General features: G+C 38.4%; 1 protein-coding gene and 1 pseudogene across 1 annotated transcript in view; one reads left to right on the forward strand and one right to left on the reverse strand.

Annotated features, from left to right (window-relative positions):
* Positions 1-12,500, reverse strand: part of LOC138042307 (tumor susceptibility gene 101 protein-like) — a 29,403-nt gene that overhangs the window by 7,399 nt on the left and 9,504 nt on the right. Inside the window, exons 5-9 of the mRNA XM_068888158.1 lie at positions 8,009-8,237; positions 5,727-6,049; positions 5,467-5,559; positions 2,618-2,754; positions 1,566-1,668 (exon numbers count right to left, since the gene is read on the reverse strand). Of these exons, the coding sequence (XP_068744259.1) occupies positions 1,566-1,668; positions 2,618-2,754; positions 5,467-5,559; positions 5,727-6,049; positions 8,009-8,237 (885 nt within the window). The remainder of the gene's footprint in view (positions 1-1,565; positions 1,669-2,617; positions 2,755-5,466; positions 5,560-5,726; positions 6,050-8,008; positions 8,238-12,500) is intronic.
* Positions 10,980-12,500, forward strand: part of LOC138041715 (uncharacterized) — a 2,640-nt pseudogene continuing 1,119 nt past the window's right edge.

The following is a 12,500-nucleotide window of genomic DNA, read 5'->3' on the forward strand; positions in this document are numbered from 1 at the left end:
ACTTTGAGGAAATCCTTCAGAACAGCCTTTCAAAAGAGCAGTTTTGTGCAGATTTCCTGGCACTGTTTCGACCGAAAGAGCACAAGAGACCCGTTCGGTGTGCCATTAGTGCAACTGACAGTGGAAAGACGAGCCTGTTTAGTCCAGTGCTTAAGATTGTCCCTCTAAGTCAGTCTAATGACAAAGGATTAACGCGTTATTGGTATAATTTGATTCGAAATCAAAGATAAAGGACCAATTTGTTCCGCTCGTGATTCGGAACTAACACTAAAAGACCATTTTCTTCCGTATTTTTATAAAAACCCTAACCCATGTTATCAAAAGGAACACATTTTTAGGAACAATAGTTCCCAAATCGCACATAAAGAACTAAATTGTTCCGCTCGAAATTCGGAACGTGGAACAATTGGAACACATTTTTAGGAAGAATAGTTCTCAAATCATCAATTAAGTCCAATTTGTTCCGCTCGGGATTCGGAATTCGGAACAATTGGTTCCCATGTGATAGAAAGGAACACATTTTTAGGAAGAATAGTTCTCAAATCATCAATTAAGGTCCAATTTGTTCCGCTCGGGATTCGGAATTCGGAACAATTGGTTCCCCTTTTAGCAATAAATGACCATTTTGTTCTCAATTAGTAAGAAAGCTCGTTCCGACTTTATCAAAAGGAACACAAAAAAGAGGAACAATCTGTTCTCGCTTTTCAAGAGGGGACCGTTTCAGAATCAAGAAAAGGAACGCCTCTGAAAAACAAAACGTGCTCAAACACATCGTTAGTTAGAAAGAAAGAGGCCAAAAAGCGACTAAAAAGATCACTTTGTAGAACAAAATCGAATACCGAAATTTTGCTGACGAAATAAAACACTCAATTGGAAAAAGGAAACAAAATTGAAATTTGAGAAATGTGATAGAAAGAAAGAAAGAAAGAAAGAAAGAAAGAAAGGTTTGTCAGGTTTGTCAGTTGAATTACTGTTACGAGTTATCGACTTTAAACATGGTTGCTTTACTTTACTTTTACTTTTACTTTACAAAGAAAGAAACAAAGAAAGAAAGCAAGCCCCAATGTAGAAGTCTGTACTCTGGCAAGTGAGTTAGTGTGAAGTGTGAAGTGCTAGGTTTCTACCCCATATGAACCAGCGCCGCTGAGCTAACCCGAAGGTCGTGGGTTCAATTCCCACCCTGGTCAGAGTTTTTCTGTCCTTGTGTGGACCCATTTCCATTAGTAGGGCTAACGCTCACATGGTTCATATAGAGTAGAAACCTAGCACTTCAAATTACACTCTAATCAGTTAAGTCTGTTTAAATATAACTGCTACACGGCCAACGTTTGCAAAAACGTAATGCTTCCTTGTACTTGTACATGGGGAAAGAGCCGAGCCAAGAACATGCAACCCTTGGGTCGGGAGACCAGAAGACTGAGCAATACATCACTAAACCACCGTGCCTCCACAACAATTGAACAGTAATTGGATTTACAGATGTATACAACATGTGTCCTTAATACCCAGTTTCTGTTAGCTACCACAAGATGAATTATCAATGAGTTTTAGGACTAACGTTTTACCTTGAGGAAAACGTCTAAGTCTATAGCTTCTTTCCTTAGCGATTCGCTCAGGTAATAAATGGTATCCTCAACAGCATTTTCCTCTGCAAACAGATTGAGAATTCTGAAACGAAAGAGGAGGCTTACTTATTAGTTATAAATATTTCGAGTGACATAACAGACACTTGAAGTTCCTCTCCTCTTTTTGAATTTAATCGCACTAGCAGACCTTTTTCAAAAAATCTACAGCGCACCAACTAGCAACGACTGACACACAGAGGTAAACCTGTGGTCCTAGACAATTGCCAAGATTTCGTCAAAGTGACAGATGACTTTCAATTCGATATACTGTTAGTCGGCCAATTTCACCACAACCTCTCCAAGTCTCTGCTGAAGCACATCACCTTTTAATCACCGAGTCTCTTATACTAAATTGATAGTGGAAAACGTCAATTACTTAACTTCCTGCAGTGGTGAAGCGGTATTAAGTGACAGAGGAAAGCATACTCTGAGTGCAAAGCTTTTGGTTCTGGATGTCTCAAGTGTGATTCTCCTTGATTTAGCACTGCTATAGACCTTATTCATAAATGGCGGCCAATTTATATTCTTTTGTCGAAGTGCAAATTAGCCTACCAAGCCTCGATACCATACAGTGAATTGAAAAGAATTCTTGCTCTAAAATGAGGCTTGGTAGGCTAATTTGCACTTGGACAAAAGAATTATAAATGTGACCGCCATTTATGAATGAGGTCTATTGCTTTCAGTAAATACAAATAAAATTGAGCATGGACAGAAGGAAGTACTAGCTTGCGAAATGACTAAACTACCAACATTAGGCTATTTCCGAGTTCATGTTTGGTTCCTCATCAAAGCGAGTCTACGTGTGTAGTTTTTGTTATGCAAATTACATTTCATTCATATGTAAAATAGAACTAATTACCATCATCAAAACTTTGCACTTAGACTCACTTTGAAGAGGAGGCAGACACGAACTCGGAAATAGCCTATTGCCTGAATAATTTTACACGTAGCTTCATTCTCCGGATGTAACGAGACGGACTCAAAGTACTTACTGATTATATAGAGGTGTCGTTGTAACTACTGCGTCATCAATGTCTAGTTTGTTAGCATTGTTCTCTAGTTGGGAAATAACTTCTGTTATCTCTTCATTTTTCTGCGTCAAAAGCTTAATATCGTTGTCTACGTCGGCCTGAAAAAAAAAAAGGATATTGAGGAGAATATATTAAGAAACCAAATATATTTAACCCAATGACTCCCAGGGGTTCCCCATTGACGAGTAAAATCGTCTGGCGTTAGACAGAGTAAAATACTGGCCGGTTTACTCCCAGGGGCCCGTTTAGGCCGGGTTGGACTTCAAAGGGCTAAACATTTTTAAATACAAGATATTTGAGGTTAAGTGAAAACTTTTCTCCTGTCGTAGATAACAAAAACACGTCTCTACACCACGCAGCTCAAAAGCCTGTTTATTCCTGTCCTAAGATGAAATTTCAGTAACTACAGTATTAAGCTTACGAACGGCATACACTGTACTTTACAAGAAAAGAAAGCTCACTGTCAACGATCAATTGATGACATTTTTGAGCCACGGATAGACACCAGAAGTTTGAAACATTTCGCACGCCAGGACAGCGGTCTCTCACAGACTTACATGATTGAAATCCAGTTGCCTGCTTTTTTGTGAATTTACAAGGTAACCCTCCCCATCCGGACCTCAAAATAAGCTAATCATGAATAAGCCAATCGTCTCTATGGCCCTGTTTACAAGCTCGTAGGGTAACCCTAATGCTAGGGAGGGTTACCCGGGACAACTTTGCTTGGTGGTAACCGCCAGCATCGCAAACACAATGGAAACCCTCATACCGCCCCAGGAGGCAAAAAGATAAATTATCAGATTAAGAAAGTATTTATCAGAGTGTGGAAAGTACATGAAACATTAAAATATTTTTGCAATCATTTTGGTTTTGCATTTACCACTTTAGTAAAGTAAAGTAAAGCAACCATATTTAACGTCGATAACTCGTAACAGTAATTCAACTGACAAACCTGAGGTCGACGGTGCGCTCATTTTACTCCCCCTCTCCATCAGTGCTATGTTTTACGGGTATTTAAAGCTACTTACATGTAGCTACACGGAAAGGAAAGAAGTCGAAACAAGGATTCGAGATCCGGGAAGCGAACTCAGGACCTCTTGCACAAGGCCGCGCACTAACCAACTGTGCCATCCTTGCTCCTTTTATTACTTGGCTTAAAAATCTCGGCCCCTTTTTTGCAGAAAACAGACCATATAGTTTGCAATGAAGGCTAATCCGGGGGAATACATTAAAAAGTATTTGCATTTGAAAAGATTTCACTGGCCTTCGTTGCAGGCTAGTTCCAGCCCAATACTGGAGATTATGGTCTATTGGCGGCAAAAAAATTGTGCTTTCCTTGTACATATATATTCATATACATTGGACCAATCTCGTACCCAGAGTCCTCGGGCTTTTTGGTCAGTGTGTGCGCGCCCGGAGAGACTCTGGGATAATGGACTTGAGCTAACTGTTTTTTTAATTGGTCACTTGCATAACAATGGCAGTCCGACAGGAAGTCGGTAAGTAATTGGGAAACACCAGAAATTGGAAGGAGATCCAAAATCTAAAACTAGTTTCAATGCTGTTTGTTTTTTCTACCTCAGAAACATACATTTATCACCAAAATAATAAAACGACGGGGTTGGAATTATGTCTAATACCGCAAGGTAATTTCCCCACGCTGCTAATTCTTACGCGTGCGCTGCATTACGTTAACATCCTAAGGTGGCCGAAAACAGTTTTCGCGCGCGTGCAAGGCTTAACATGGCTTCAATACAGCAATCATTTTATTTGTTCAATGCTTCCGCTATCTGTACTATTTTCCCTCATAATTGAACAAAGTGTTTTGATGGTTTTAGTCTTTTATGAGAAATGTATGTTTCAAAAGGTAACGATGCAAAGAACTCCACAATTCGCAGATTTTTCTTTGTTATCGAAAGAACCGAAAGAACCCAGTTAAATGCAGCGCATGCGTAGAAAGTAAAAAATGCGATTAAATAGCTTTCTCGGAAATACGCCTATTTCTCGAGAACCACTCGTTAGGATTTAACGAAATTTGGCTCGAAAATACTTGAAGAAATAAGTAAACTTTAACAGGGGAAATTCCAGATATTCCAGTGAACCTTCAACAAGGGATAATTAAAGATCTCTCTGTCAATTTATTATTAAAATATTGTCAACTTGTGAGCATCGTGCACGCAAATTATGAAGAAAATCAAAGGACCAGATTTTCTGCAAATAAACAAAACCGGTTTTAAAGGCCTGTTTATATGTATTCATGTTGCCATGGCAACGGCATATACGTCGGCTTAACCATAATAATGTTAATATTTTGCTTGCTACCATTTTTGGGAATCAAAGGATCAAGGGTTTTACGGAAACATTGGTGAGGAAGTAAATGTTTCCCCGTTTGTGACCCCAGGAAACATTTGTTGCGGAAGCAAAAATGTTTCTGAATTTGTTAGAAACATTGTCCCCATTAACCCTCTCACTCCCAAGAGTGACACTTATAGATTTTACTCTGTCTAACGCCAGACGATTTTACTCGTCAATGGGGAACCCCACAGGAGTGAAAGGGTTAAAGGGGACATACTGTACAGTAGTTTTCGCGTGGGATGCAGAGGTTGTTAACCCACTGACTCCTACACCGCTCCAAGTCGACGAGTAAAATAGTCTGGCGTTCGACAGAGTAAAACCTATACATGAAGAGTCAATTGCTTAACGAAGAAGTAGTTTTTGAGTGGATTTAGAGGTTGTTGATAACTGCATTTTTTGTTGTTGGACAAGAAAGGATCAACAAGAAAAGAATACACCATCTCACTGCATTTTACCTGCTCTTTTTCCAGTTTTTGCAATATATCCTTGAGTTTTTCACTTCCCTGTTTTAACTCCACTTGAGTTCTGTTTAACTTATCTAATTCAATCTGTGAAAAATAAATTAACCGATCAATTAATCGGCTGGTCAGTCGGTCGGTCCTTTGGTTGGTCGTTCGTTCAATCAGTCAGTAAATTAGAAACACTGAAAGAGTATAGTACACAACACAGGTACACTGATAATATTATAATAATAATTATTACCAGTATGACTTACTTGTGCTTGTTCAAACAATGCTCTTGTGCGTCTTCTAATTTTATCCTCCACAGCAGACCGTAGTGAGGCTTTTACAGCCAAATCTTCGTTTGTACTGCTACTTGAAGTTGTAGTGGAATTTGTTGTCATCAACTTGGTGTGAGCTGCAGTCACAGGTGGAGGGTAGCCTGGAGAACGATACGATGACTGCGTGCTGGCTACTGGATAGTTTGGCTGATTTACTGGATACGGAGTACTGGATTGACCACCGCTTATTCCCCCAGTAGGGGTATAGGCTCCAGGGTAAGGAGGTCTGCTTCCAGTTGGTGCTCCAGGGCTGGAACCTGTATAAAGATTTCAACAAAGTTACATATTCGTTCATAATTTCTTAGTGTAACCAGCTTGATACATAAAGCATCAAAACATGGTCTACAATTAAAAAAAAAAAAATTGGCACAGGTAATGATTTTGACTTTTATATGCATTTACGAGTAGTTCAGTTCAAAAACAAAAAACCTCCTTAATTTTGACTTACTGATACACATAAAGAGAGAGAAAGGCAAATTGCATTGACCTGAGGATAGAGACAGGTTAAAGTGGCTATGAAGAAAAAAAAAATCAAAATCTTTTGCTCATTTCAAAGACCTTTAAAAGTGATTAAGGTTGGTGTTTCCTATTTTGGAACATCTTCTCTTGTTTCCGAGATATTCAAGATTTTGTTTTAAAATTGATGACATCACAAACTGTACACATGCCTGTAGTAAATCCCAAAATTGAATATATCTCCAAAAATATTGGATGGGTTTTGAGCACCAGTAATGTGCATCAGATAAGGCACAAAGCGATACCTATTAAGGTGTTGCCATGGCAACTCTCATTTCGAGTCACTCTCTGTAGTTAACCAAATATCTTGGATTTTGAACAAAATTAATAAGTACAGGCAGATGGTCAGACGAGAAACGCTTTTACTGTGTGCTGCCCATAATGCTTTACATATGATATCTACAGGTACGAGCTTACCAAGAGTGAACGTGACTTAATACTACGACAATAAACAAATTTTTGTGCCTTCCTTGATGTAGATTACCACTGCCAAATATTTTCGGAGATATCCCGAATTTTGTGATGTATTGCAGTTGTGTACAGTTTTTGACATCATCAATTTTTGAACAACAAAAAAAGATTAAATATCTCTGGAACGAGAGAAGATTATTCCACAAAAAAAAAAAAAAAACACACCATATTCTTCATCATTTTGAAAGGTCTTTGAAGTAAGCAAAATATATATCTTTTTAACTTCATAGGCAGGTTAAAGGATTACTTTTATGGTATTTTCGCAAAAATGCTGCTTTTTTTTTTTAAATACGTTTCACTACAACCTTTACTTCTGTTAACAGATCTTAGCCCATTGACACCTGCGGGTGAGACTTAACAGATTTTACTCTGTCTTAAACGTCAGGCCCCAGTTTTTCAAACGATGGATAGCGCTATCCACCGGTTAAATCACTAACCAGTGGATAAGTCATAGCTAAACCAATAGCACTTTTCAGTGGATAGTGACTTATCTGGTGGATAGCGTTATCCACCTTTTGAACTGGGGCCTGATGATTTTTTCTCGTCAACTGGATCAAAACTGGAGGAGTCCTGGGGTGCCTGTGGAGTCAATGGCTTAACAAACAACCACAAAACAAGAAGAAAAAGAAACAAACATACATTTACATGTACATTCCCCTTTGCATAATCAGCATAATCAACTCCAAAAATCGTGCAAACAAAAGCCTTATAAGAAACAGAGACACCACTGCCCAGTACAGTCAGCTTTCTAAAAATTATCAGGATACAGCAAGATACCAGTTGATGATGACACAGCATGTGTGTGCCAAAAGACATTTTCATTGCTAGCAATCAAGGTAGAATGTACCGCAACAGTGATCACCCTGACGTGTGTTATGTACCCGGCCAAAAACCTTTCAAATTGAGGTCTTTCTACAAGAAGCAAGATGCTTTTTGTTCCCCATTGTTAACCTTTCCAGTCCTGACTAATGAGACTTGTAGATTTTACTCTGTCTTACACCAGATGACTTTACTCGTCAATGGGACCCCTTCAGAGATGAATGGGTTAACAACATCTACAATGTACTGTAACAGCTGTAGGTCCACTAAAAAACATTTATCCAGGCTCTTTAATAAAACCTTCCAGTCCTTCAGGAGAGCGAGACCAGATACCAGACAATTTTTTTTCGCAATTGGGGCCGCTTCAGGGATGAATGGGTTAATAAGCACTTTGAAACTTAGGCACAAACCTGGCATAGGCATCGGCATTGGCATCCTTGCTGGACCCCCAACAGGGTAGGGTGTGGATCCAATGGGATTTGGTGGATAGCCACCATATTGTGACTGGTACGGTCCCTGTGGTGGTCTGTAACTAGCCGTGGGTGGTGGTTGAGGCGGTGTTGGTTTTGAGTAAACCGGAGGTACCTCCGCAAAAGCACAGCAAAGAAGTTGAAGCAAGGCTGCAAGGTCGGATTTTGGCTGAAAAAGGGAAAAAAAAACCAAAACAAACAATTTTTATCAACCTTCTAAGAACTTGCTTCAAATGATTGAAAATTACGAGTAACATCAACCATCATTTTTCTTCTGAAATAGGCCATTTTTGAGTTCATGTCTGCAGGCCTCCTCTTCAAAGCCAGTCAAAGTGCGAAGTTTTTCTTATGAAAACTAGTTTTTATTCATGTAAAGTATAACTACAATGTAATTACCATAAAAAACTTTGCACTTAGACTCGCTTTGAAGTTGACTGTGAGCAGTCTTTCTTTCGCTCCAGAATGGTTGAAATGAATGCATACGTTGAACTTTCAAAATGACTGAAACTGCGGATCGCAGTTGCTTATAGACTGTGCCAAAAGTGAGAATGCAATGGTTGCTTATCGGTTTTGGGCCCCAGTGACAGATTGACAGCTCTCATCATCCTGCCATGCCCATTTGGAAAATATTCTTGCGGGATCACTGAGTGTTTGCCGATAATTTAGTGCTTGCTCGCGACAAAACTTGAATAAGGTGATGCGCGATGATTCCACGCCAAATAAACCAGCAACAAATAAAACACCACCCATGCTGAATTTTTGCCGTTTATGCAAGAGTTCTTTCAAAATAATGGCAATTTTTAGTCAAAAAGCACTGCTGGTGAGCCTGCAGAAGCCCAACAACTAAAGACATCGTACATGTTGGAAGAGAGAAGAAATAAAGCACATTTATCTATTAAATTGAGCAGTTTTTGCACCAAAAGCTCCCATTCAATTTGTTCCGCCATTTTGTAAACTCAGTAGCCAAGCCTTCTATCCAAATATAGAAGATAGGTCACATGCATTATTGAGTAAATTTTGTTTGAAGCACCGAATGAATATTTTCTTGATTTATCGAATGAATTTTTCTGGACTCATCGAATGATCACTGCTTACATGTACATGTGTAAATTATCAAATGAATATTGCTTGTAATGAATTGTTTCATAAATGAAGGAGAGAATAGAATGCATATCAAGGCGAATTTATCGAATTTTGCTACTAACTACAGTGTAGTATATCAAATGTATTGAACAAATTCTAATATAATTATTTGAATTTTATTGTCAATATTTGGAAATTATCAAATGCATCTACGCAACATTGAATATTGACACATTTTAGCAACCATACGTGTCAGTTCCAGGCAATATTGTTTATATTCGACAACATGACTTCCTCTGGAAACTGATGCTGGCAACACAGACCACACCACGAGAGCCATACATGTACAAGAAGATACATGACTCCTCACTCTATAAATCCAGCGGTATTCTTGTCCTCATGTAAGAAGTACTTGAATCTCCATGTAAATTATATAATTATCACGAATGATGAAGATCAATAAAGACACGGACGTTAGCAGTCATACTGTGTATGTTATCAAGCATCCTTATGTGTTTAAAACTAGATGGAAGGTAGCACGAATCGTGATGCATATTTATCTGAAAACTTGATGTACATTGTACATACTGCTAATTTAATAAAAGAATTTTGATGAAAGTATATCAGATAATCGTGATTTAAGTGTAGCATCGTTTAACATGTAAATATGAGCTTTGATATTTATATGGCAAATTTTGATGTATGTACTCTTAATGTACATATACAACCACTTGATATGTACATGTACATGTGTCATTCTGATTGTGTACATAGTGCTTCTTAATCCATGATAACAGTATCAGTTGAACTGATTGTTGCTTTACCCATCACATGATTTTTCTCTTTTGTGCTATGCAAATTTCGCAAGGAAAGTGGGAACTCATGAGTTAATAATACTAATTCATATACAAATATTTTGATCTTCGCATTTTCCCCAAGTAATCTCTCCAGGGTGATGAAAAAATTGTAATCTTTTTCACAGATGAAAAATAAATGTTTTTCATCATTAAGCCATAAGTTTAAAAAAAATTTTCCTTGAAATCTCAGTGCTCTAACCTTTCCTGGTTCGCGGCTGTTTTGTTTGCTGATTTTGATCGCTTATGACTACCGCATTAAACAAAATACCCTTTACGAGCTTCTATTAAAACTTGTGAAATTATGTGGGCATTCACATATTGACATTGAAAGGGAATCAAACTTTCTAAATCTCATTGTTGTTCGTAGCCGTGACGCCAAGATGCCCATTTCATTTGTTTAATACTTGTTGTGGTTTTGCACTTTTCGTTTTTAAGGTCAGGTTTCGTCCAAACGACTGTAGTTTTTTAAGAGCCGTTTGCATTAACCTGTGAAATCATAGCAACAGAAACAAAATGTTGACCCACTCATGCAAATTTTTTTCAAGCCGTCTAAAATTTTTCGACCACTTGTGTGGGATTTCTGAGAACCCATTTGGTCGTGCAGTGTCAATCGTTCACTCAACTTTTAAAGCAGCAAGCAACCTGTGAGGGAGCCATGTGAAAAACCTGTTTCCCAAAAAGTTGTTTATATTGTACGTTTTTCTGTGAGAGGTCCCAAGTGTATGGTGGCCTAGAGCTGCCATAAGGATTTTCAGTGTTTTTTTCATCTTTTTCCTTTTATATTATATTTCATTTTACTTATTTAGTTTACTTGATTTGTTGTATTTCATTTCATTCGTTTTATTTTATTTTATTTCCTTTTCAAAAACAATTTATTATAGAAGTAAAATGAAATCAAAGAAAAACTGTTTGTCTAAAATGTAATTTTATTCAAAGTAAAATCAAACGAAAACAAATGAAAATAAAAGCAAATGAAAATTATAACACGGTGGCCTAAAACTACCATAGACCAAGATGCCTTGGGGGCGGATTTTACTTCCAAAATGGCGGCAGCAAGAATAAGGAACGATTCTTGGAAAGAGGACTTAAACTTGAAAGAATAGCTGAAAGATTATGTGACAGAAGGTCTTCGCCGCAAGGAGATTTTAGATTTTATGTTAAGGGATTTCGATTGCTATGCTTGGAACGTGAGAACTTTGATAAAAGATACACGGATACCGATGTTGCAGTGGATGAGGTCGAGGAAGCAGTAACGTGGGAGATGGAAGGTCCAGGTAGACTGCCAGGGTACAGAGCAATGCAGAAGAAGCTAAGGAAAGTTCATGATTTGAGAGTACCTCGGGATTTAGTACACGCTGTGATATACAACGTCGATCCAGTGTCATTGGAGGAAAGGGCTCCTTGCTTCAAGAAAAAGAAAAAGAAAGGCCATTTCACTACGCGAGGAACAAATTGGGTCCATTCACTCGACGAACATGATAAGTTAATGGGATACCAAAACAGCACCTTTCCGATCGCAGTTTACGGCTGCATCAATACCTGCAGTCGGAAACTCCTTTGGGTGAAGGTTTGGATGACCAATAATGATCCTAATGTTATTGGTCGGTTTTACCTAGAGCACCTGTTTAACACCAGATTAATGGCTAGTATGATCAGGGTTGACAAAGGGACGGAAACTGGTGTAATGGCTACTATGCATGCCTACCTTCGTCAGCAGCATGACGATGACATGGTTCCTGCTGAAACTGTGATATATGAACCATCCACATCAAACCAGGTAGGCATATCAATATATTAAAGTCTTTCCTTACATAGTAGGCTTTTAGTTGGGTTAGTGAGGTGGAAAATCACCATCTGCTGTTTTCTCCACTGTATATAGTCGCTGTACATATGCACCATGTCAGCCAGCCATGTTGTCAAAGTTGTAAAATTCTGTCAAGTTATTACTTAACACTTAAACAATGTTATTTCAAATCACAGATCGAAAGGTGGTGGAGAGAGTTGCATGAACGATTGGAGACGTTTTTTAAGCATCCACTGAATTTCCTCAAAGACCAAGGCTATTATGATCCCCACAATAGCACAGTCACACAGGTATCACAGTAATCGAAAAAAAAGGAAGAAAGAAAGAAAAATAATAAAAAGGGAAAAATATAGTCACTGTGGAAGAATCAAGGATCCATCATATAGTGTTTATCACGTTAAAATTGTACATGCAGTTAGCAATGTTTGCAGAAATGGCAACCAAGTAATCTAAAATGTGAGTGGGTGTAGAAATTGTCAATTGAATGCTTACATGAGCTACAATGAATAGGAGGGGATGCCGCGAAACCTGTAAGAGAAAAATAACGAACAGTCCTTCAGTGGAATATAATCTCATCTCAGGGGAAGTAGCTATTCTTGTTATTTTGTGCGGCTCGGAAACCAGAGATAAGCATCACTGGTGTGTGGGACACAGGCCTGTAGCTAGAGACCCCTCATTATTTGAACCC

This window comes from Montipora capricornis, chromosome 3, assembly GCF_036669925.1.
Source record: "Montipora capricornis isolate CH-2021 chromosome 3, ASM3666992v2, whole genome shotgun sequence".
In the NCBI taxonomy this organism is placed as follows: domain Eukaryota; kingdom Metazoa; phylum Cnidaria; class Anthozoa; order Scleractinia; family Acroporidae; genus Montipora; species Montipora capricornis.